The sequence below is a fragment of the Magnolia sinica genome, chromosome 2 (assembly GCF_029962835.1).
Source record: "Magnolia sinica isolate HGM2019 chromosome 2, MsV1, whole genome shotgun sequence".
NCBI classification, from domain to species: domain Eukaryota; kingdom Viridiplantae; phylum Streptophyta; class Magnoliopsida; order Magnoliales; family Magnoliaceae; genus Magnolia; species Magnolia sinica.
The window spans coordinates 108087306-108114146 of record NC_080574.1 but is presented as its reverse complement, the minus strand read 5'-3'; the positions used below and the strand labels follow the sequence as shown (position 1 = coordinate 108114146).

At 38.9% G+C, this 26841-nt stretch overlaps 1 protein-coding gene across 2 annotated transcripts; it reads right to left on the bottom strand.

Moving 5' to 3' along the window:
* Nucleotides 1-1641: 1641 nt before the first annotated feature.
* LOC131237359 (pentatricopeptide repeat-containing protein At4g32450, mitochondrial-like) lies at nucleotides 1642-26841 on the bottom strand. 2 transcript variants are annotated; one of them, XR_009167194.1, is made up of 3 exons: nucleotides 24798-26841; nucleotides 2713-2790; nucleotides 1642-2597 (listed from the first exon to the last, which is right to left on the bottom strand). XR_009167194.1 is itself a non-coding variant. In XM_058235077.1 (1 exon), the coding sequence occupies exon 1, from the start codon at nucleotides 26796-26798 to the stop codon at nucleotides 24807-24809; it is 1992 nt and encodes a 663-aa protein (XP_058091060.1). In that variant the 5' UTR covers nucleotides 26799-26841; the 3' UTR covers nucleotides 24449-24806. The 2 variants fall into 2 exon arrangements, 1 of the variants encoding a protein (XP_058091060.1); XM_058235077.1 differs by lacking the exons at nucleotides 1642-2597; nucleotides 2713-2790 and having other exon boundaries at nucleotides 24449-26841.

Genomic DNA, 26841 nt, shown 5'->3' with positions numbered 1-26841 from the left:
TCTTTTGGAAAAATTGAAGAGTATGATGGTGAATGTGACGGCGGAAGACTACGTCGTTTGGAAAGGACATAGCTCGGGCAGATTCTCAGTTGGATCCTTTTATAGGCTCCTAACCTTGGCTCCTTCCCTCTCATCTCATAATTTTTGTTTCAAGAAGTATGGTGCTCCTCTGAAAGTGTCGGCTTTTGTTTGGTTGTTGGGAAGGAACGGAGTCCTTACGGTGGACAATCTTGTTAAAAAAGGAATGATTCTTCCAAACATATGCATCATGTGTGAGCGGGACGCGGAATTTGTGGATCATTTATTCATTCATTATCCCTTTGCTAGAAAGGTGTGGGATTTTATCCTAACGACTCTCAACGTTTCTTGGGTAATGCCTTTATCCATGCCTTCCTTCTTAGCATCATGGTATGAAGGTGGTGTCGGGCAGGAAGTGAAGGCGGCATGAAGGCTAGCAGCAATGGCATGCCTTTGGGCCATTTGGGGAGAAAGGAATAGACGTTGCTTCAAAAACAAGGTGGCTTTTGGTGAAGCTATCACGAGTAGAGTTATTTATTGGGTGTTTGAATGGGTCGCTGGCATTAAGGAATTGGACGTGTGTCCTAGACTCCTAGTTGCCATTTTGAGGGTGTAATTTTTGGTTTGTCTTCTTTTTTTCTTTTTGCCTTGTTTTCTTTTCCACTCCTTGTGGCCTCTTAATAAAATTGTTACTTCTCAAGAAAAAATAATAATAATAATAATAATAATAACAGATATATTGTGGGATATATTGGTGATATCACAGCATGCTGAAAACATTGGTCTTTTGAATGCAAGTTATGTTAACTCTCCTTCATTCTACTAAATCCATACTCTTAGTTGTCGATGTTTCTATATTCCATATGGCAAGATAAATCCTATTCTCCTGGACTAGCTTGTTTAGCTACACACATCCAGAATAGCACGAGAACCCTTGCCTACTTCTCACAGCAACAGAGCATTGTTGCAGCACATCGCTTCTGAAGGACAAGCTAGCCAAACCTTGCCCATTTCTCACTACACCCATGTTCCTAGTTACAAGAAACACCCTAACATGAGTTTGGAATGTCATATTGTTTGGATTCATGATGGAAGTTGTGGTATAAGTTTGACGCCGGCTGTCAACCTGACACAACCCTCCTTTATCCAAGTTGGGACCGACAATGAGAGCACAAAACTCGGACAGGCGCAATGTAATAAACTATTACCTAGGTTGATTACAATGAAGCATTATCTAATAATCTAGGTTAATTACAATCAACAAGAAATATGTTCGACAAGTTGATTCACTTTCTTCTGTTGGTACGCTTTGCATTCCTTGTCAAAAGATAACATTGTTGCGAATTCAAATTCTATTGGTGTTGCTTCATTAACTACCTACTTGTGTGGCCTCTCGATCTCTTCACCCACACTCAAAACCATTGTCAGATGCTCCTCAGCATTAGACAACTCCTGTTGACACTTCTCTACAACTCCTAATTCAAGTACGGCCTTCCAAGCTTTAGAAAGACGAGGATATTTCTTAAAGCTTCTATTTTTTTGGCTTCAAACCTGATGAAGCTTGTTTATGTTCACTTACTTGAGAAAGAAGATTTCCTATGGGAGTCTCTACCTTCTTTCGAGCATCTTCAGCTAGCTTCCACATTCAAACCCACCTTACGTGTCCTTAAGCTGGAAGTCAGCAATGTGCCTGCACATCCACAAGTCACCCAAATCATTTCTTTCCAGACTTTCAATGAATAGGTGGAAACCGCGGTGAGATATGCTTGCTCCATCTTCTAGCTTCTTTCTGCCAGCGGGATAGATGGTGATGCTTGTACTCAGCTAGAACAAAGACTTGAAGAGGAAGCACCCCTAGAAGAGTGCTTATAAACCGCTTCAAAGAACGAAGACTTGAAGAGGAAGCACCTCTAGAAGAGTGCTTACAAACCACTACTAAAGGTAGGCCACATACAGCGCCAGAAGGAATGGTTGATTCACCTTGAGATACAGGGCCTCCCACTGGCTCACCACAATGCTTTCCCCCTTGGCAGGTTGTCATCCTTGGTGAGGTGGCTCAATGGTCTTCATCAATTCCACAATCATTGCATTGGTAGAAGAGTGCAGGAACCATAATCGAACCAGAGTGATCACTACCCAAGCTTGGAAAGAAGTTCTGTTCATCCTGTTCCCCAAAGGCTCTATAGTTTGATTAGGAGGCTCAAAAAGATTGGAGTGTGCACTTCGCCTGTAGTTTTCTGTCCTCCCACAGAAGTCAGATCACAAATATGAAATGGTGTTGTGAATAAGAAAGCACATGAAATGAGGTCTCACTATAAAATTTAGTATGAACAATATACAGAAAAGTGGGGGAACATACTCTCTTCATCTTAATGGCACTGAAGGAGTTAACAAACCTTTGCAAGTAAATGTTACAGTCGGCACTTCAGGACTGGTACTCTGTACATCAACCGCCACAACATCAATCGACTGGATCTCAGCACCTTCAGAAGTAAGATTTTTTTCTCCAAGTTTAAAGTTTGTGGAGCTTCACTCAAGAATACAGTAGGTGACAAAAGATCCCTTCTTGCATTGATGTTCTGGGGCACAATTGGCATAGTAGATGTAGGAACAAGAGAATGAGGCCAAAAATGAATGAAACTTTAGCTAAACTGAATGATATGAATAACTGAAGGAAGGAATTAAACTAGATACCTGTAGTAGTAGCACTTCCTTCTGTAAGTTTACCGAGACCTGGAATGGTTGCACCAATCCCCAAAGACTGGCTTGCACCTAAGAAACCCAGAAACAAGCAAACAGTGCCACAAAATAAGATGTTTACAAAACTTGAGGAAGACAAAAGTTTACCTTCGGTTGTGCTACTGGGTTTTTCAGGACTGTAGTCAAGATAAAGGCTCCTGATGCACCATGTACTACAAATATTTAATCCAAGATCGAATGGGCCAGCATATAGGCAGGCATGAACTTACTTCCCAATGAAATGGAAATTGCCTAAGATTAAGAACGAAGCCTTTTTATTTGCGGCTTATCCCCACTCGATGAAGAGCCATTAGACTTGGTTCTCTTGGCTACATCCTCTTTCAAGGCTCAAGTTGTCGGTCCTCGTGGTGGAATCAATGGCTCTCATAAAGAAATTTGTGGCTCTTCAGAACTCACCACTCTAACATCTCTTCCTGTTTCATTCATTGGTGGTCCTGGCTCTACATTTTCTTTTTATATTTCGAAAAACCTTACAGAAGTTCAATTTGAAAAACAAAAAATCACTCCATTAGTGGAATATTTACCGCAATTCTGCAGGTGGATATGGGTGTGTAACACTTTCCTTCACAATCACCAAGCAAGGCATACAAAAATGGTTATGTAATGCCCGTCATATAACGGTAACAGGACAGGCTCTTATGTGAATCATAACAGCCTGTGTCAAAATTTTCGGACCCTAACAGGCCCGTAATGGTCCATTATGACCATGTGTAACGGCTCAGGACCTTTAAGCATATGTAAGTCCTGTTATGAGAGTCGTTTTTCATTTCCCCCACCTTTTGTTCTCTTTTTCACATTTTTGCTTCTTGGTTATTTTAACCCATTTTCAACTAGATTTGTCCAATTATATATTTGCACACGTAAGGCGTATGATCCAGGCCATCAAAATTAGTGAGAGCTTCAATTATTCGCTGATTTTTGCATATTTCTCCCTTTTGTTGGTAGTAGAAGAATCTCTATCTTGGATTGGATGTTTTCAGGGCATGATTTGGTCCTAGGGTCTGATATAAATGCGTGTGGTTGCCGATTTTCATCTGTTAACTAAATCAAAATGTTGCCATCGTGAGGCTTTTGGTGTCAGGGAAAAGGAGATCGATACTATCCTGAGCGTGTTCCAAAACTTAGACATCAAGGAAGAATTAGGTAAGTTATATGAGGAAGATCAAACTATAAGAGTGTAATACCTTGGCCCTCCAATACTTGGGTATTGAATGTCCTCAGGTGTTACTGGTAAAATCAAGATCGAAATAGGCAATTGCACATGCTTACATGCGCGTATTCTTGAAGACCAAGCGATCGTGAGCCAAGACTTAAATCTAAAAACCCATAACCCGATTGAACTTCATACCCTAACTGATCGAACTATATTAACTATCAAAGAGCACCAGGTCATCAGACCCACGGCCCATTAGACTTCGTTGTGTGATTAGATAGAATCCGCGCGTAGGTGCACTAAACGGAATGCCCAATTTGAACGAATAAGCTAATAGAAAGCATGAGTTGGAACCCTAGGGCTATAAAGCAACGAAAAGCCCCATCTACAAGTGAGAGCAAGTTATGTCCGTCCGACCTACAACCTTATCGATCCGACGAACTGTGTTAGCCTGGTAATCTGAGAAAACTATGTTTTGTCAGTTCCTACCAGTCCAACCGACTGCTCCTGCCGGTCCGACCAGCAATCCCCAAAATTCGATACACTTGCAACCACCAAACTTCTATCTAAAGCTATAAAAGCCCCTTTCAACCCTTTTTCTTTCATTTTTAGGTCAGAGGGAGGGAGTTTGAGCCTGAGAGAGGGAGTGTGAGATTGAGAGGGAGATTAAGAGAGAGGAGTGGGTCATTGCGCATGCATGTGGGGTTTCTGAAGTCGGATTCGTCTATGGCAACTGGCCAGCTGCATGCTGGAGCTCGTGGCGGCGTTGGATCGTCCGGGCAGGCCCGGGTTCGGGGTCACGTCGTCACATCGAGTCAATTCGGGTAATTAGGTGAGTCGAAGATCCTCGATTAGCTTCTAATTTGGGTTAATTTGATTGATTCGCCTGTTACCTTCAGGTTGAAGCGTTAGGGTTAGATTTCCTTAGTTTTTCCAAATTTTGCAACCGCATAATCCACCACAATTGAAGCGTATCCGGGTTGGAGCGCTCGGAACCTAGAAACCCGATTTCAAGAGGTAAAGATCTATCCTTCAAGTTTTCCCCGACATTTTAGTTTGGTATTGAATTTTGTACACGCCTTGTTTGTTGCTTAGACTTGAATCGCTTGTAATTTCTGAAATTTACGTTTACCTGGAACTCCTTTGTGTAACTCCCCCATAATGTATTCTAACCTGTTATCCTAGAAAATATACATGCCAAATTGATGACAGGCCCATAAATTAGGGGACTACTGTGATTTATAGGATTTGTGGGAAATATAAGTTGCTTATAAGCTATCAGTGTAGCTTTACCACCATTTTTATGAATAAATCATCGTGGCTTTGGAATGCCCCTTCCTGTGAATTTAACAAAAACAGACCCAGGATTAGAGGTCTGACCTGTCAGATGAATTCCACTTTGTTATATTGATGCCCTTGACGTTATCGGGATGGACCCCTTTTGTTTGTGTCCTTTATCTGTACTCTTCTGCCTGAGTGGTTTTCCTTGGGTCGAACCCTTTGTACGTCCTTAGTTGGAATTTGATGGAAAGGATCTTTGAAACTATTAAGTTGCCATTTATAGGGAGGGCCATTAATCGTGGGATCTTGTCTCAATGGATTACTTGTAAATTAGGCTGCTTGTTACTTACAAACAGGATTGCTCATTGCTTGTAAATCGCTTGTGAATTAGATGGTTTGTCGTGTGTAGATTGTTTGTAAAAGGAATTGCTTGTTGCGTGTAATTGGACTGATTGCGGTTAGGCTAATTGCACACCTAGCTAGCACACGGATTCCACCCGGGGGGGGAGGCGCTGGCCAATGTGAGTCGTAGGCCTGGTCATGACCCGAGTCAGCTTGAGAAACTCGATCAACTCAACTTGACTCGCCTCAACTCAATGGGAAGAGTCAATGCGAGTCGTATTTCGGAGCACGAGTCAGAAAACAAGTCAAGGTCAAGCACTGGGTCACTCGACCTCGACTCGGCTCATTAAATAGTTCTAAAAAAAAATAACAATAAAAAAATGAAATAAAATAAAATAAAATAACATATTTGGTTCTGTTTCTTCCCTGAATACCAGCAATAAGCCAATAACCAAAGAAAACCCCCAAAACCCTTCTTTTTACAGAGAGAGTGAGAGGAGAGAATTTTTTACTTTTCCAGATCTCTCTACATCATCAAATCAAATGCCAACGATTCAATCATCAAATCAAATTTCTGTAAAATCTTATCCCTTTTTCTTTTAATTCCCTTCTTCTAAGGATTTAGATTTCATATAATTTTTTCCATATGTATTTGTTCTTGATCTATTTCTTCTATTTTCGATCTGCGTCTCTTAGGTCCTTCGAGGATGAATTCGTGCTTGGATGTCCATTCTTTGTTGGATAGGGTCAGTATCTGGTCGGGATTAGGGTTTGGATTTCTTGTATTCAGTGTTTGAAGTATCGGTATCGCTACAAGTTTCGATGGCTAGGGATACCGAAACAATATCGATATCGCCGATAATATCGCTGATAACCTGAAATGCGGGGAAACATGGGGAAAACGATTAAATTTTCGGCGAAACTTCAAGAGATGTTAAAATATACATATTTGTATATTTATAAATAATATTTTAAAAAAATTTGCAAAAAGAATGCATACATAACAAGTTTCCATTTAATGGGGCCTTAAAAGCACGTGTTGTTGTAAGAAATCAGTCCAACCATCCCATCCGGCCTATTTAACCATCCAACTTTCCATTCAAACATCTATTGATATTGCAAAATATCAACAACATATGATATTTCACCATGCAATCATCAACAATTGGAAAGGAAACGAAAGATTGTAGTCTCAATATCGCGCGTGTTGTGATACAATATTATCAATATTATCAATAACAATTTAAACACCACATACAATCATGTGCCCATGAAAAAAAAGTTGAAATAAATTTTTTTTCTAATAAAATTTTGATGATATCAATACGTTGGCAATATTATTGAAATATCGTCGATACACTTATGATACAAGCATTACCTAGAATATTCATAGTTGAAAATATTGGTGATACATTAGCAATATTGATGCATTGGCAATACAAGCGACACCTAGAATTTACATAGTTGAAAATATTGGCGATTATATTAGCGATATTGATACGTTGGCGATACTTAGCAATATATTGCTAATACCTGGATTTTCTGATACTACCAGCGTTATCGGTATCGCTACCAGTGTTATCGGTATCGCTAAGCTAGAGATAAAGATAATATCGAAGATAATTCGAACATTGCTTGTATTGTTGGGAAGGAAATGGTTTCTAATTAGGTTTAGGTTTTGGGGGTTTTGGTAGCAATTTGGGGTTATGGAATATATTGTTGTGGATAGTTAAATCTTGTAAAGATTCTTGTTTTTTACTTCGCAATATGGTGTTCCATAATTGCAGTTTTGCTGATTGAATTTTGATTATAACAAGCCAAGCAGAGATTGTTATGGAGCAAGGAAATTGGTTTCAAGGGCTTTGCTTTTGTGGATTTTGGTGTTGGATCAAAATGATTATGTGGAATTCAGTATTGGCGATGTTAGTGGAATACAGGTACGGCCATTGTGAACAGGGTGCCTAGATCTAATTTCTCAAGATATGGTTGCAATTCACAAGTATTATAGTGTTGAACTATTTCTAACAATTGTCTCAGGTTGGGCTTTTAGCCCCATTAAAAAGTCTAGTAGGTGTAGAGATCTAGATAGATCTAGTTTTAAGGTCTTGAGGAAGGGGATCCATCATTTGGGCCCCTTATCAGAGAATCCAAGTTGGGTATTCCATTTTTTTTTTTTTTTGCCCCCTCATGATATGATATGAGTATCATTGCCTTGGTGATTGGTCACCTAGGAAGAATTAGGCTTATATTTTAGGTTGTAGTGACCTACGATTTTACAAGCAATTGCCTAAGATCTGGACGACTACCTGCAAATTCAAACCTAGTCCTAACCATTTAATTGTTGAAGGTTCTACATATATCACATTAAGGCTATACTACAAGGTTTGTCACTTTTTTTTGGGTTAAGTTATCGGCTTCTCAAAAGAAGGAAAAACGTGACAATTTTCATACACATGGCAAACAAGAATGAGATTCAAACTAATCATAAGTAGACCTTTCCTTGGATGGGCATATCCCAAAATCACATTTATCAAACTATCCTCACCATTGAAAGGGAGAATCTTGGGAAAAGATAATGGATGGTCACAACAGCTCAACCTAGTCGTGTTGACCATTGATATTTTTCAAGAAATGGTTTAGTTCAACAAATGTGAATTTTCCAAGCAGCTTGTTTTTACCTTTTGGATTATGACCCGACCAAGGTGAGGCTGCTTAATTTTGTCTGATGTTGTACATGTTTGCCACATGCGTGAAGATAAGCTTAGGAGGTGCATGGGAGCTTTGCTGGTCTAAACTACTCTAGTGTTTTAATTACCTTTCCTGACTTCATAGGTTCTAAGTATGAAGTTAGAAGAGTAGATGTCTTTGAAGGGTTCTTTACCAATTAATGGGAGAATGATCCATTTAAAGATTTCCTTTACTTTAAACTTTTTGGCAATTCTTCATTTTTAATGCACTTATTTTTGTGACTGACTTTAGGGGTCTGAGTTGAAGGTTTTGAATTTGGAGCAACATTTGATTTTAATGCCAAGTTTTTGGAAAAGATAGCTAAACTCAAAACAAATTGTCTGGTCAGCTTGATTTTTAGAACTTCAATTTGCTATTGCAAAGCAATCCAGGAACCTAAAGATCAGATCCGAACCATTAGGTAGGCTATTCTATTCTTCAATCCGTAGAAAGTTAAATTTTTTGGCACACTTCATGTTTCCATATTTGTGCTTTAAATCATTATCTCATTCTTTCTCTTATATTTTTCGATATTTGTTCTTTAAATGTTTATGCTTATGATTCTTTGTTAACTGATGTTGCAAATTAGTATTTAGGTCACCTAGTAGTTTAGCAATGCATCCCCCCATTCTAGGAATTCATGTTGAACAAGTACAATCATTCGACTCTAAATGTTTATTCATTATGGATTCCTAAATTGTCCAATTTTGGACAGTTCGGTATCATACAATATACTTAGATTGTCCTTGTTTTCAGTTTACATGCAATTGGAATTTCGGTAGCATCTCCTTGTATTTTTTCCGAATATGTGGCTCTTTACTAATTGGTTGCCTCTATCCATGTATAATGGATTACATGTGGCAACTAATTATTATTAAATTTTACATGCATCTAGAGAATATGGGGAGATGCTTCTGAAATTTCGACCTGCATGTAAACTGCATGAGGATAGTACATGTTATGCTACAGAATGCAATAGAGACAATTAGCATCTCTAGATAGAGACAACTAGGAATAGGTGAGACATTTAGAGACAATTAGCAAACAAAATTTTAAACAATCAGGGACAATCTATAGTTATGCATATGCATGTTCCTCAGCGTATTTATTGATTAGGAGACTATTTAAGACACTTGGTGTCTTGCAGTTTATGGAAGGGCCCCGATATACTATATATTTACACACACACACACACACATGTATGTGTGTGATTGACTTCAACCTGTAAAAGCTCTGATCTTACCTTACCCTTGTTATCTTTTGATTTATAGATGACTAGTGAGGAAAACCCAAGTACCACCGATGCCGGTGTGTCGGTCACATCTCCTCTTATTGTGGAGGAAGATGTGAGGGAAAACAAAGTTAAAACGACTTCAGGTTCAATGAAAGGAAATATATATATATATATACACACACACACACACACACACATCAGCGGTATGGGAATTTTTGGATGAGAACACGCTACCAGATGGTTCGGTTAAGGTTAGATGCAAGTATCGTATAACTCTGTATGGCAAGCATTCTGATTCTTCTACTACTCATTATCAGAGGCATCTTGATAATGTGTGGAGAGACCAAGAACATCGACTGGTGGAGTCCAGCAACTGCTTTCTTTTACCGCTTCTGAAAAGGACGACTCTCAAGCTACACTCTTCACCTATAAGTATGATTAAGAAAAACTGAAATAATGGTATGCAAGATTGCTGATAGTTAAGGAGAAACCGTTTAGAATAGTAGAAAGCAAAGTTTTTATGAGATTTTGCAAATTCTTTAATCTCAAATGTGAGAAGGTCTCTCATCTTACTATGAAAAGAGAGTGCATAAAGATGTATACAATTGAGATAGAAAACTAGAAAACTCTTTTAGCATCCTTCTTATCAAGAATAAGTTTGGCTTCGGATATATGGACAGCATCGAATCAAAGAAATGGATACATGTCATTAACCACACACTTCATTAGCGTATATTAAAAACTTCAAAAGGAGATTATAAACTTTCGCTATGTTCCTCCTCAAGGTGTCCTGTATCGGTATTGGTTGGCGTAACGGTGACCTCCAAAACCGATACGGATACGGGGGCGTAACGGTGATACGGGGGCGTAACGGTGATACGGGGGCATAACGGCCCGTAACGGCACAATTTTTTTTTTTTGCCAAAAAAATATAAAAAAAAATATGGATTAAATCCGGAATATTCTAAGCATTCCAAATATGCATTCATTTATAAATTGGAACATGTTTATGGTGGTGTAACGGTCCACTCTTTGGTGAGAAGTTGTATCGGACTGTCTGATAAATTTATGAACCAGATAACCTGAATTTGACTACAAAATTCATATATTTAATTTTCTAACTATCTACCATCAATGATAGATATATTAGAATGAATGTAATATGAAAATATCTTACATTTGGGTGTTTGCAATTATTTTTGAGGGCCAAAATTCATGCATAAATAGAAAAAAATATAAAATGGCACCCCAAATATGTAAAATGCACATTAACATGCTACTATGATTAACACATCATATGGCATCATTAAAACAGTAAAAGAATCATTAAAAAATGATTTTTCGAATTTTCAAAAAAAGGGCCAAAATAAGTGCGTAAATATAAAAAAAATATAAAAATATATAAAATGGCACCTCAAATCTGTAAAATGCACATTAACATGTTCTACCATGATTAACACATCATATGACATCATTAAAACAGCAAAAGAATCATTCAAAAATGATTTTTCGAATTTTCAAAAAATAGGCCAAAATAAATGCGTAAATAGAAAAAAATATAAAAAGGCACCCCAAATCTGTAAAATGCACATTAACATGTTCTACTATGATTAACACATCAAATGACATGATTAAAACAGTAAAACAACCATTAAAAATTGATTTTTCGAATTTTAAAAAAAGGGCCAAAATTCATGCGTAAATAGAAAAAAATAATAAAAAATTATTAAATGGCACCCCAAATCTGTAAAATGCACATTAACAAGTTCCACTATGATTAACACATCATATGGCATGATTAAAACAACAAAACATATTAAAAAAAGTATAAATACCTATTTTTGACGAATTTCTAAAAAATGGCCCACCGAGCTTTGATTCAAGAAAATCCGTAACATAATATGTTTTTATCTCAAATACCTAGCCAAGGTTGGTCGAAATTAGTAGTAGAAGGAGTGAGAAACAGTTTGGAAGCAAGAGGTTTCAAAAAAACAGCAAAAATAAAGCTTAAAATGAAAAAAAAAAAGTTACCGTTATTGGCCCGTAACGGGCCCGTATCGGCCGATACGGGTACAAAATCGGGTAACGGCTGATACGACGTTACGGCCGATACGTAACCATTTTGGCACACCTTGTTCCTCCTCCTCATACTAGTGCGGTAACATTGGACTGCATCTACAATTGTCTTGTTGAGTGTGGTAATCTACAATTGCCTTGTTGAGTGTGGTAATGACACTTTGGTTTCTTTCTTATGTAGTCAATTCGAGGTAGTTGGAAATTTATTTTTTGAAGGTAAGATATTTCAAGTCAGATGTTGCACCCACATACTAAACTTAATTATACAAAAAGGGCTTAAAGCAATTGACTCCATGATCGACAACATACAAAATAGCGTCAAATATATAAGGGGGTCCCCTTCATGATTGAGTACGTGAAATGATATAATCCAACATTTGAATTTGAAATCTAAAAAACAATTGAAGTTAGATGTTTGCACTGGCTGAAATTCAACATATGAAATGTTGGATACCACTTCATAATTTAAATTTGTATTCCCTGAACCTACGATGCATGATAAAATATACAGATTTGTGCCTAGTGATGAAGACTGGATGAAAGCTAAACAAGTTCACCAGTTTCTCAGAGTTTTTTACGACTGCATAAAGAAAAAAAAAATTGAATAAGCATCCTACAGCAAATTAGTTTCTTTAAGAATTTATTTTCATTATGGACGCTCTAAAAAAGTGTGCTTATGAGGGTCTAGATTTTTTACAAGTGATGGCTCTAGGAATGCAAATGAAATTCGACAAGTATTGGGCCAACTGCCATTAACTAATGGCCATTGTAGTTGTTATAGATCCACAATACAAGATGGCAATGGTTAGATACGTTTTCAAGTCATTTTATTCCAATTCTAAAAGAGTTTCAACGGAGACCGCCATTATTCGTGTTGCAGTTGAAGAGTTGTTCACTTCATATATTGGTACTTTTGCTGCAACATCTAACATAGTAGTTACTCTTTAATCTGGGTGTAGTACTTCTATTGGAGGAAAGCAACTTTGTGATTTTATGCCTTTCTTAGACGAAGAAGAAACAAAGACACAAAAAACTAAATTAAAAGTGGAGAAGTATCTAAAGGAGCCAAGCATAATGTTACAAGAAGAGGATTTTAATGTTTTGCAATGATGGAAGTCAAGAACTCGTGAATACCATGGACTTTCGGTGCTGGCACAAGACATACTGTCAATTCCAATTTCGATTGTGACATCAAAATCAGCTTTTAACACGGGGAGTAGGGTTGTGAGAATTTATTATCTTTGCTCGTCATTTGATAAATGTTGTGTTAATAAATGCAACTCTAATTGTGGCTTGTGAGTGGAATGCTAATTTGACTATGCGAACACGCGGGAAACACTCCTCCCTTGCGTTTTTATTTAGTTCCTCCGAATTCGGGATTTGGGTGTCGTTACTTGGGTACCGGGTTCTGCGGCTTGACACAAAGCTAAGTACTCCCTTGAATATAACTCTAGAATTAAGGAAGATGAGATAAAGTGGCGCCGAAGATCCCAAGTGATCTAACTAAAGGAGATAAGAATATGAATTTTTTCCACAGGATAGTCAGTGCTCGAGCTTGAGTGAACTCTATTTCTTCTTTATCAGTAGAGGGTAAAACCTTGACTGATAAATCTGGAATTACTGATGCGATTGTGATTTTTTTCTCATCGCTTCTCACAGATGATGGTTTTGATCGCCCCCGGTCAGATAACCTTTCCTTCATCTCTCTTTCAAGAGAAGAAGAAGATGGCCTCAAAGCCCCCTATTTCTTTGGAAGGAGTGAAGGAAGAAGTCCTCTCCCTTGAAAAGGAGAAGTCCCCGTGGCCAAATGGCTTCCCGCTAATTTTCTTTCAAAGGTTTTGGAACCTGGTCAGCAAGGATCCATTTCTATTCATCGATGATTTTTTCAGATTGAGTTACATTCCTTCAGAAATGGGATGCACATTGATAGCACTAATTCCTAATATTGATGGAGCTGTCAATCTTAAGGATTTTCGTCCTATTAGCTTAATCAATAGTCCTTACAAGATTTTAAATAAAATCCTCAACCTTAGACTTCGTGAGGTTATTCCCTCAATCATCACTCAATTTCATAGTGCATTTGTGGCCGGAAGACAAATTTTGGATGCAGTCCTCATAGTTAACGAATGTCTGGATTCATATCATGGAGCTAAGAGGGTTGGTGTCTTGTGTAAACTAGACCTAGAAAAAGCTTACGATCGTGTTAACTGGTCGTTTCTTGATTACAGGTTGTCTCAGTTGGGTTTTGGATCAAAATGGAGACACTGGATGCTTTCTTATGTATCTTCAGCTAGATTTTATATTCTGGTTAATGGTTCTCCTGTTGGTTTTTTCAAATTGTCAAGAGGTCTTCATCAAGGCGACCCGCTATCTCCCTTTCTCTTCATTCTCGTATCAGAAGCCCTTCGAAGAATTCTGATACAAAGGCAGGAAGTAGGTCTGTTTCAAGGCTTTCACGTGGGGAATTTTCCTAATCGTATTTGCCACCTTCAAATCACGGATGCTACCCTGCTTTTTTGCGAAGCAAAGGATCATATGACAGACTTTTTTAGCATGTCGGTTTGCTGGTTTGAGGTAATATCTAGTCTTAACTCTTAAAGTAAATAAACTGAAATGTGAGCTTTTTGAGATTAATCTATCATCAGAAGAATCCTCCCATTTGGCCAATATCTTTGGTTGCAAGGTAGGCTATCTGCCAACTTTTTATCTTAGTCTTCTGTTATGTGTCGGTAAGCCTCCATTATTCATTTGGGATAGAATTATAGAAAGGCTGGAAAATAGGCAATCCTCTTGGAAAGGTAAACTCATGTCCCTTGGAGGAAGATTAACTTTAATCAAGGATTGCTTGTCTAACCTGCCGATCTATTTCATGTCTCTATTTCAATGTCCTAAATCGGTATTGGCTAGAATAGACAAGCTCATGAGGGATTTCCTTTGGCAGGGTGGTTCTAATGAGAAAAAATTCCCCCTCTTGAGCTGGAAAGAGGTTTGCCTTTCATTCTCTCAAGGGGGGGCAAGTATTAAACGCCTTGGTTTAGCTAATGAAGCACTCCTTAGGAAATGGGTTTGGCAGTTTGCCACCAAGGAGAGGAGCTTATGGAGAGTTGTAGTAGCTGCCATGTATGGAACCACTCCGATGGGTTGGTGGATTAAAAAAATCCTCCTATCGGTTATCATTTATATGGAAAGGTATAAACAGAATTGCTATTCCGGTTTTTGATAGAATGAAATTCTTGGTGGGAGATGGGAAAAGAATTAGATTTTGGGTTGATTCCTGGATTGGAGATCATCCCTTGTCTTCTTCCATTTTGGATCAGGGTGAAGATATGATCTAGCTTCATTGATAGAATGAAATTCTTGGTGGAAGATGGGAAAAGAATTAGATTTTGGGTTGATTCCTGGATTGGAGATCATCCCTTGTCTTCTTCCTTTTCGGAGCTTGCTTCTCTTAGTTTGGATATTAATATTCCGATGGCTGATTGCTTTTCTATTTGAGGTGAAGATGTGATCTGGCTTCTCCCTTTTAGAAGAGATTTGAGAGATAACAAAATCGAAGTCTTAGCTTCATTGTTGTCTCTTTTGCAGGGCCACTCTATCCCCCTATCCCCATATGACTCAATCTACTAGAAGAAGACAGCATCAGGGTCCTTCTCAGTGCGATCTTTTTACAAGGAGCTGGAGCAACCTGATCTTGTTATTCTCCGAAGTTTGTGTGGCAAGGTCTGGCCCTTACCCCCCCTCCCGGAAAAAAAAAAAAAAGTGGCCTTTGTTTGGTTGGTGGGCAGAAAAAAGTGTTAACGGTTGACAATCTCTGTACATGTGGGATGATTCTTCCTAGCATCATCCTTCTCTGTCATCGCCACACCGCGTCAGTCACTCACATTTTTCTTCAATGTCCTTTTACGATTGACATATGGGCAGGAGTCCTTGGTACGGTGTTAGTCTCTTGGGTCATGCCTCACTCCATCGAAGATCTCTTCCTTGCTTGGCATTCAAAGGATGGAGGGAAGGTGGGCAAGAAAAGATGGAGAATTGCCCTCTTAGCATTATTGTCGTTGGTTTAGGGAGAAAGGAACGGTCGATGCTTTCGCAACAAAAGCATCGCGAGTGTGGGGGTTCTCAATCGAGTCATTCTATTGTTTCGGGATTGGGCATCGTGAATGAGCTGTCTGTTTTGGGGTCTCAGCCTGAGGTTGTTTTGTTATTGTATTTTTAACTTAGGCTTCCTTTAGATTTTTTTGGTTTTTTCTTTTCTTTTCTGTCTTTCTTTTTGCCTTTGATTAATAAACTATCACCTTTGAAAAAAAATATGTGGATGACATAGTAGTTATAGGTGATGATTTGGAAGAAATTAAGAAATTGAAGTCATGTCTTCACTCCCAGTTTCAAATTAAAGATCATGGTTGTCTTCTGTGTTTTCTGGGTATCGAAGGAGCAAGATCTAAAATTGAGATGAATTTGTGCCAAAGAGAAATATGTTTGTGATATGTTGAAAGAGACAAGTATGATAGGTGTCAAACCTGCAAATACACCAATGGACCCTCAGGCCTCATCTCAAGCTTGATCCCGAAAAGGAGAGTTATTGACAGGCCCTGGTATGTACAGAAGACTCGTTGATAAACTCATCTATTTAACTATCACAGGCTTGATATTTCCTCTCCTGTTAGTGCGGTTAGTCAATTTATGCAAATTCCCGGAGCTTCACATTTAGCTACAATTATGAGGATTCTTAAATACTTAAAGTGTGCACCTAGAAAAGGTATCCTATATAAATCTCATGGCTAGCTTGAGGTGGCTAATTATTCAAATGTGAATTACGCAAGGTCAAGACATGATAGGCGATCGATTACAGGCTACTGCATCTTTCTTGGTGTTAATGCGGTTACCTAAAAAAGCAAGAAGTAGAATGCCGTTGTGTGGTCCAATGCTGAAGTAGAATATAAATCCATGGCACACACAACTAGTGTTTAAAATATCGACGATATTGGCCGATATATCCCACGATATATCTTGTATCCCACTTGTGCGATACGAAACACACAAGTAGTGGGATATATCCCACATATTTGAACCTACGAGCATTTTCAATTTTTTATCCTTTTTTCTGTAAATCATGTTAAATCAGAGTGAAATTATTACAAATCCATGATTTTTCATGTTTTGCATGAAAAATCATGGATTATGAGCGTTGATTTTGAGATTTGGAGGAGATGGACTGAGTTGTAGAAAATTGAAAAAAAAAATCAAAATTTCCCAATTTCTCACAAATTGGTTGCAATCTGCATGTCCAAACATAAAATCAAACATGTAACCTAATCTAGTGCTTCTTATTTTGCTTTTGAATGTATTGTTTGTGTTTCCACACGTCTTCTTACATTTATAAATTATATGAATAGACTTTGAATATGCATGCAACAGTTCAATTAGACAACACATGGATTAGGACCCCATACAAAAAAAACCTATTATGCGCACTTGTTTTTTGTAATGTTTTGATTTATAAGTGCGTATTGATGTCATTTTTAACAATCACTAAAGTTTCATTGAAATATTTGACCAATTTCCCAATGTTTCCAACAATAACGATACATTACATGATACAACCGATATATCCCATGCGATAACCGATACGTATCCATAGCCTAAGGGTTTTATACGTAATGCGATACCGATATTTCGAACACTGCACACAACTTGTGAACTTGTTTGGCTGAAATCACTTCTGGACGAATTGGGGTTTTTGGTTCAAGTCCAATGTGATTACACTATGACAATCAAGCGACTATGCATATTGCCAACAATCCAATGTTCCATGAGAGGACAAAGCACATAAGGTCCACTACCACTTCATTCGGGATAAAATCTTTCATACAAAACTTGTCACTTCATATATTTCGTCCTATGATTAGATAGCAAATTTGTTTACCAAAGCTCTTAGAAAGTCTCAATTTGAGAAGCTTATATCCAAGTTGGGCATGCATGATATCTGTGCTCTAGCTTGAGAGGGAGCGTTAAATGTTAAAATTGTCCCACGTGTAGGCACTATGGGCTGTTGGGCCTAATGTACATGTTTCGATAGAGTTTTAGGCCCATTATTATGTCTCTCTTTAAGTTACTTAAGCAAGGGGGATAATATTGTAATTTCAGCATTTTAAGTGAAAGCCCTAATAAGATAAAAGAGTGGGGGATGTGGGGGGTAGAGAAGTCACTCCACTCTTTTCTCCTCTCTCTTCTTCCTCTCTCTTTTGTCTTCTTTATTCCTCTTGCTTATAATATTTTACACAATTTCAGCGCTCATTTCATTTTAGTTAACAGTGGTTATGTATTAAAGATCTTGATCTCTAATATATAACTTGTTCATCTCAATTTCATAAACTGTAATTATGTATTAGAGATCAAGCTCTCTTATACATAATAGTTGTTAACTAAAATGTGATTAACTCGTTTTTAGGCGTCTGCCAAACAGTGCCCAAGTAGAACTTCCAAATTTTGCAAAATAGGGTCATTCTCTCTTGTATTAGGATAAAAAATAAAAAAATAAAAAAAATTTTAAAAATAAAAAAAAAGAGCTGTTTCATATTCACACAAAGAATCATTTCATGATTTTGGGAATTATAGTAAGAGTTAAATCCCAAAATCATGAATTATTTTTTATATCATATGAAAAGATTTGCAACTCTATCACTTGTCAACCAAACACCTACGTAGTATGAGAACAAGCCTCAAGTTGTTTTACTTCATAAATATATTCAAAGTTCAAAAATGACTATTATGCGATGAGAAGTGACAAAATCTTTTAAATTGGCTTGTTTACAATCTTTTTCATCTCTCGTCTTGTGAAGGATTTTCAATTACAACACTAACCCAAGAGCAGAAAGCGTCGGTGTGATTGGAGCTTGGAGTCACATATCTGTGCGGGATTTGCAATTACAACAATAATCCATGATTAGAGGGTGTGGGTGTGATCAGAGCTGGGAGTCATGTATCTCAACTGAATAGATCATGTATACAAAAGCACAGAATTGTTTTTATATGAAAATCAGGAGTGGATTATTGGATTTTGTGCAAACTTTCAGACACATGACATTTCGCAATGCATGTAGATGTATGTGGACATCATATATAAGTAACTTTTTTCTTGTGGCAGTCTAAGCAATTAAAAATCCAGGAACATTTCATGCACATTAACAAATGTTGTATATTGTGATTCATCTCTTTTAAATGTTTTTTTCTACGGAATCTCTCAGTTAGTTGGTTGTTAATAAGGTACTTGAAAATTACAATTAGAGTTAAAACTTACTCTTGTTCATTTCTATTATTTGTGATTGTAGTTGTCTAATCTATTTTGGTGGGCATTTTCTTCTTCCTACAGGATGGAATTTCAATATTTCACCCCAGGCATGAGCATGCAAAACTCCAGACAAATTTGAGTAAAACAAATCCATCTTTGTCATAAACTGGTAGATTCCAAGAGGAACTGTCATAAACATAAGCAAAAGAGTACCAGATGATGGAGAAATATTACCTCAGAAATGCAGCCATGAATATGAATAATCTACCACCAAACTTGTCAAAAAACAAAGGAAAATCCCAGTAGAAATGCTAAATCTCAACCACTCTAGGGCTAGATTTGTGAACCAAGTGTTTATCTCAACTAGGAAGGTGATGGCCTTTTGGTGTGAGGAAGAAGATGGGAGAAATCTCTCTTTTCGTTTTCTCTCTTTCTCAAGGAAGAAAATCTCTACGATTAGAACTAGAAGTACAATTCTTCCATTAAACCTAAACTCATATATATAAAGCACTGGATAGAGAATTCCATTATGAGAATAACTCATCCTTCCCATGGTAGTAAGGTACACCAATTCCCATACACCCACCTACTTATATAAAGCTATCCTTCCATCAGTATATTGGTGGTCTAGAGTGGACACCTAAGGCTATTTAGCCTCCCTAGTGGGAGGCTAAAACAAAAGCGATGCATCACATCTCTAACCACTTGTCCAAGACGATTAATCTGATCACATTTGATCGGGCACATCCGTTCCATGTGTGCTTGTGCACAAATCCCCATGTTCCAACTGCAGTACATCATATACACTTTTGACATTCTTATACACTTTTGATATCGAACTTACTCTTTCTGTGACCATGATCTATCAAAACTAGTTCGACAATCGTTCCTTTGCACTAATACATTTACAAGCAGCACATCCACACCGCAATACATGAGATTGTGTACCAAGATCTCCCACCATCTTTTGGTGGTTGGCAGGAATCCTAAGCACATGCAGACTTCGTTTCCCTCCAACATTTCAAATTTGGTAAGGACATGTGCATAGGGGTTCCACCCTAGAATCAATGGACCAGTTGGAAGATGTTTGGCACATAAGCTATGATGCGGCTACATTAGTAAATGTTATGACACGGACATGGTCAAGGCTTTGGCCTAAAGGCTAGCTAACCTATCCCTCTTCTGCCCTACCATGGGATAATCCAGAGTCCCAGGCTAGCCAAACCTCTCCCTCATCGAGAAGTCCCCAACTTAGACAGTTCACGTGGAAAAATCCCCACTCATCCAAGATCCAATCCATACAAATTGACTTAGAAGTACTGGTCCACAAGCATTCTAATCACATAGGCATTGACAGTGATGATCTCTGATCATTGAGATTCTTTTTGTATTGATCATATAGTATAGCAGATCAAGATGAACGGTCTGCATCATCACATGGTGGGGCAGATTGGCAAACAGATCGGGCAAGCCTCTTGGGGGAGAGCCTTGCTAGCAAACCACCTTTAAAGGAAAATTTTCAAAAATAATAATAATAAGGTACATGAAGCAGGAGAAACGTAGCAATGCGGAGCATCCTTCTTGTGGGACCATCATGATGCCCCACAGTTAAAAAAACACACATATAGGCTGGACTGACTACAGAATCATTTCCCTACAACAAAAACCCAAAAGGGTCTTGGAAGCATCAACACAACAAGGGTATGTGGAACAAAAGAGGGCACATGAGACCTATCACCTATGGTGGAGACATAAATGAGTGAAGGGGTTGGGTTGCTGTTGCTTTCCATTACATGAAATATCAAGTTGTGGCTTCACATCTGTACTAGTTTTTATTTTTTGCTTCTCCCTCCCTCTCAGTCCACATCAAAGGTGAGGCCCACACAATGGACAACCCACATCAAAGGTGGGGCCCACATTATAGATGACCCACAACAAGGTGAGCCCACATAATGGCTTGTTCACATCAAAGGTAGGCCCCTAATGATAAATGGTTCACGTCCAAAGAAAGCCCCGCACGATGGACGACTCACATTGAAGCTGGAGCCCACACAATGGACAGTCCATATCAAAAGTGGGCTCCACATGAGGAGAGGTGGATATTTAAGGTGGCCCAGCCACACATGATGGACAATAACATTGAAGATGGGCCCCACATGATGGATGTCCCACATCAAAGGTTGGCCCCTAATGATCAATGGCCCACATCCAAGGCAGGCCCCGCATGACAGACATCACACATCGAAGGTGGGGCACCCTGTAGGCCCACACGATAGACAGCCTACATCAAAGGTGGGCTCCACATGATGAGCGGTGACATTGAAGGTGGGCCCCACATGATGGACAATTTATTTTGATGGTGGACTCCAGGTGATGGATGACCACATCAAGGTGGGCCTACACATAATCGACGGTACACATCAAAGGTGCCGATTATGAATGACCCACATCCAAGGTAGCCCTGCATGATGGACGACCCACATCAAAGGTGGGGCCCACATGACGGAAAGTGGATTTTCAGGGTGGACCGAACAAACTTGAGGGATAAGTACTTATGTGACATTGGAAGCCAAACGGATTTTTCTACTTTTTTGCTGATAAGTATGTTGTTTACCAAACATACTTATTTGTTGAATAAGTAAAAACTAAAATAAACTACTTGATGCATAAGTAGCTTATGTAAAGTAACTTACAATCCAAACGCCCCCTAAAATAATCATCAAAATGAAGTATTTATTTTTGCCACTAACTTAGAATGGTGGGTAACCAACAAAGTTCCTGGTCAATCACAAAAACACTAATCGTGCTAAAGCTAAATGATTGATAAATATCAACTAAAGAATCCTTGTGCTTCCCAAGGGACTGTTTGTCTCAAAGGACAATAGAAATTTCCTTGGTAAGATGAAAATGACCAAAAAGATGCTACTTTTGGTATGCTAAGAGGATTTTACAAAGGAAAAATCTTTTTTCTTTTTTATTAAAGGTTTTGCAGAAGGAAAAACACCAATGAATCCACAAAAATTAAGGAGAAAGATCATACAGAGCTTAGGCCAAAGGTTTGTACATTTTGGCTTTCAGATTGTACAAGCGGACCCATGGTTCAGTGATCCAAAACATTGACATCATGGGGCTCAATGCGGATGGCCCCTACACAAAAATACCCTAGATTGGAAGATCCTAGCTATAGAATATCCAGCCTTTTATTGGTTCAATGGGGCCCTTCGCCGTATTTTCCTGTTAGCCGCTTCTTTATAACACACGTATTAAAAGGTTTAAGATTTTAACATTGAGGAGATTTTTGCTAGATGGGCAGTTTGGATCAATGAACATGGCCTGAAATTGTACGAACTCAAAACCCAAACTGTACTTACTGTACAATCGCTTGGCTTAAGCATTTTATGACCCTTGCAGAAAAATGGCAAAAGGAAGAGAGGCTTCATTTTGTCAGCAAAAGTGGAAAGCTTCCTCATTTTAGACCTAAGAAAGCTTCCTTCTCAGTTGAAATAAGATGACCAACAGAAAAACCTCTCCTTTAAGCAGACCCAAGAAAGCTTCTTTCTCAATTGAACTAAGATGATCAACAGAAAATCCTCTTCTTTAACCAAATCCTAAGCACTCAAGTCCAACAATACAGCATTCTTTAGTCACATATAGAAATGGTGGATTAATCGGAAGGCGTGCCCTGTATTAGTATTAGCAAAATCATGGTAAGAATCTTCTCATTTCTTTTTTAGTCTTCCTTCTTTTCTTTTTTATTTGAAAGGTAACGAAGCTCTTGCTAGAAAAACCGCCTAGAAGAACAAAGGTGGAAAAGAATACAGCCCAAAAGAAAACAACTACAGCCAAAGAGATGATAATTTATAGACATCAACAACCTTTAAACAAGAGGCCCAATCCATCAGATCCTGCTTGATCTTCCTGACCACCTCTAATTCCAACCAACATGAGTTCCGCAAGTAACACTGGTTCCTTTCTCCCAAAATAGCCCATAGAGCTGCCACAAAAATGAGCCATCGCCCCACTCCCCCTTCTTTTCCAACCCTTCCTATAAGCCAAGCCAAGAGGTCTTCTATGGTCCCCCAGCATCACCCACGAGGTTCGGAGGATATCGAGGAGGCTAGCCCATACCTTTTTGCAGTGTGGGCCAACATCATCTCTTGTTCATTGACAAGAGATAACGAAAACTAACTAGGGAAGTACCACATGTGCCAACATGGAGTGCAGGATCCCAGGTGCTTGATGGTTGGTCCCTATGTTGAATGTTCCTTGGCTCAAAAATGTGGTAGAAAAATGAAGACACGGGAGTTAGAAAAATGATAACCAACAGACAATCGTTACATTCTGCTGAGAAGGATGCTCCAATTTTAGGATAGGATACATGCAGAGGGGGAGCATCCGATGAATATCCTGGATCCTGCACATACGTTCCATGTTGGCAAGTGTGGTGCGTTTATGTTTGTCATTTGAAATGTGGAATTAGCATTCAACATTCGCATTGTTTTCTAGTGCGAAGTCCTTTCCAACAGATGGTGGGCCCTGCCCTTGAATATTGGAATATGAATATGTCAATGTGAGTTCTGTTGATGGTGAGGTGTATGAAGAAAATGGTCTAGATGACCCCCAACCAATTAGTGGCAGGAGACTGACCAAGATGACCAACAACCATGTATTGGTTTCTGGTTTCGCCAACAAATTCGGGTTTCTCACTTTTCCCCAAGGACATATATCTTTGAAATGAAAAACCCTACAACAGCAGGGCCTCCAAAGTGGGGAGGGTTAGACTGACTGAGCAGTCCTTGTGCATCAAAGGTGTACTTGAAATATGGTTCGAGAGAGATATAATCCATGATTGCCCACAAAAAATGGGGAGTTTAAACACAGATAGTCGAAATAAAAGCAAAACCAGATAAAGGATTCGGAATAAGAAGATTCCAGCATCAGATGCAATTTTGAAGTTGCTTTGACAGAACTCCAGCAAAACACAGATCATCAAAATGAGAGCAAATCCAGATGAAGGAATAAAGAGATTCCAGCATCACATGCAATTTTGAAGTTGTTTTGACAGAATACCAGCAGACTCATATGAAATTAGCAGCCGAGCAATGGTCACACAGCCAGAAGGCCCAGACATCCAACATTTCAAGGGAACCTTCCTACCTGGTAAAAAAGAAACTTAAAGAACACTATGCAACCATGCATCTGAATGCGTCAAGCACAAACACATACACATGCCGACATGGCACACGTGAGATCCAGCCAGCACAGTGAATGCTCCTTTGCCCAAAAACCTAGGTGGTCCACTTATCAGGTAGGCCTCGCATGTACCAAAAAAACGGGGCAGAAAATAGATGGCAGACAGTCCACATTTGACATAAATGTGTGGCCCACCTGATAAGTGGGCTGGCCTAATTGTTAGGTTAGGATACATTACCCAAGGGTCTGATTGATGAACTTCCAGATCTCTCACACATCTTCCCAGTAGGCACAAATAAGGCTCTTGTGCTTGTTGCATCTGGAAAGGTGGCTGCAAACAATAATCATTGAGAAAATTTTCTAAAGAAATATATCTATCTGACATCCCCAAAATCTTCCGTTGATACACAGAGTTGATATGAACCTACAATGATCAATCCAACTAATCCTTCCAAAGCTACACTAAGCCAAGCCTTAAAACATGCATTTAACAAGAAATGCGGGTTGTTTCGACCAACCTCACTATCAAGTCAATCTCACAAGTACATAAGCCTAGCATCATGAATAATTTCTCATCAGTACATAAGCCTGGCACAGGAATAATTTAAGCATGGGAGCCCACATAAGCAAAACATGATCATTCTATGAAACTTCTACCTTCCATCAAGCCCATTTTGGCAAAATAAAAAATTGAGAAAAACTGATCATAGAAGTTTGGATACCTTCTCTCTCTACCAGTAATCCCTGCAAGAGCAGAGCCCATCCTTGAAATGGTGAAACCGCTTAGCATCTCGTACAATGAGTTCCCGACCAACAATCTTCGATATGATCTTCAACGCACTGTGGCAATCACCACAAATACGAAGATTCTTAATTATACGAATCGGTGAACGAGCTGGGCTGCTGATGAGGCCATAAGCAATAGCAAGCCTCTCACTGTGATAAAGCAAAGCTTCCTCCTTTGCTTCTTGGTCTATGTCATGCAAGACAAATCTTGTATCTGGAACATACCCTGCCTCTCTCATTTGCCCACTCAAGCCTTTCAATTGTTCATAAATCTTGTCTTTTTCAGGGTGCGAAGTATCTCCCGCCCTGTACTCATGCACTCTACTTCTGACCTCTAGAAGGTTCTGTGCAGACAATTTCTTCTTCTCTTTCTCCTTTGCTAGATCTGAAGCTTTAATGGGCAAAAGACCTGCCTTTGATTGTTCTGTTAGCCTGGATGAGTCCAAGTTTTCTACAAACTCAGCACAGCGATCGCCAAGTTCCATGTTTCCGTGGACCCTGCTAAGGTTCATCAATGTTTCCCAAACATCAACAGTCGGATCAACAGGCATCTTTTCGATGAACTCCATGGCTTCATCCAAATACCCCGATTTCCCAAGCATATCCACAATACTCACATAATGCTCCATGGCAGGGACAATACTATAATCCTTGCTCATCGATTCAAAATGCAGCATTCCCTCATCAATTGCATTCAGAACACTACATGCAGAAAAGACCCCAATAAACATACGCCCATCAGGCCTCAGCCCTGCCTGCTTGAACCGGCTGAACATGTCAATAGCATCCTCTCCAAGACCATTGTTCGCAAACCCCGTTATCAAGGTGTCCCAAGATGTAAAGTTACGTTCAGGCATTTTCTCAAACAGATAGTAAGCATTGTCCATCGAACTGCATTTGGAGTACATCTCTAAGATCTTGTTATAAACCCAGACTTCAACTTGAACCATAGATCTCGAGATGTGATCATGAACAACCTTTGCTTGTTCTAGAGCTTTTGCATCACCACATGCCTGCAACAACTGTATATACCTTGGTAAATCCACAACAATGCCTTGTTGCTCTAACAAACCTAAAACTTCGACAGCTTCCTTCACTTTTCCCTCCTTGCAAAAATCATCCAGTTCATTGACAGTGCCTTTATACCCTTCACTTCCATCTGTTTCAACAGCTTTTTCACTAGGTCTGCCATCACACGCCAAAGGAGACTCACCCGTTTCTCCCCGAAATCCATTTGGGTTTTGCTGAAAGTCCTCTCTCCAATTCCCTTTTGGGTTCTGCTGAAACTCTGCAGGCTTCTGCTCATAAAACCCATTTGAATTCTGCTGAACTTCTGATGGATTTTCCCGGTAAAACCCATGCGGGGTGTTCTGCTGGAAATTTTCTCTAGGGTTTTCTCTGTAATAACCATTTGGGTTTTGATGAAAATCCCTGGTGGTTTCTCCATAATACCCATTTGAGTTTTGCCAGGGGTCTGCACGGTTTTCTCCATAATAGCCATTTGGATTCTGCTGAAATTCTTGTTGTCTAGGGTTTTCTCTGTAAAACCCAATTGTACTCTGCTGAAAATCTTTCTGCCTAGGGTTTTCTCTGTAAAACCCATTTCTAGGGCTCTCTCCGTAAACTCCATTTGGGCTTTGCTGAGAATCTACAGGATTTTCTACTTGAAACCCATTTGAGTTATGTTGGAATTCAAACCTATGGTTATCTTTTGTAATATGAGGATCTGTTTGGAAATCTGTTCTTTCAGCAGCAGTACCGATGTGTTTGACAAAAGCTAGGGTTTTGATAGAATCCAAAGAGTTCTTTGAAGAACTCAGGGCTTTGGGATGATGGAAAAAAAGAGAAGGGTTTACCTGAGAGAAAGCTGCAATGGATTTGATGGTGAGAAGAGTGGCCCTCTTTCTGGACATTATTAAAGCAGGACCGTTAATCATATTGCCAGTAATGAGAATTGGGAAGTGGAGTGCAATGGGAAGA

Bases quoted from the DNA above. Each gene is read 5' to 3' on its own strand.
- LOC131237359 (XM_058235077.1), bottom strand. From the start codon at position 26,798: ATGATTAACGGTCCTGCTTTAATAATGTCCAGAAAGAGGGCCACTCTT.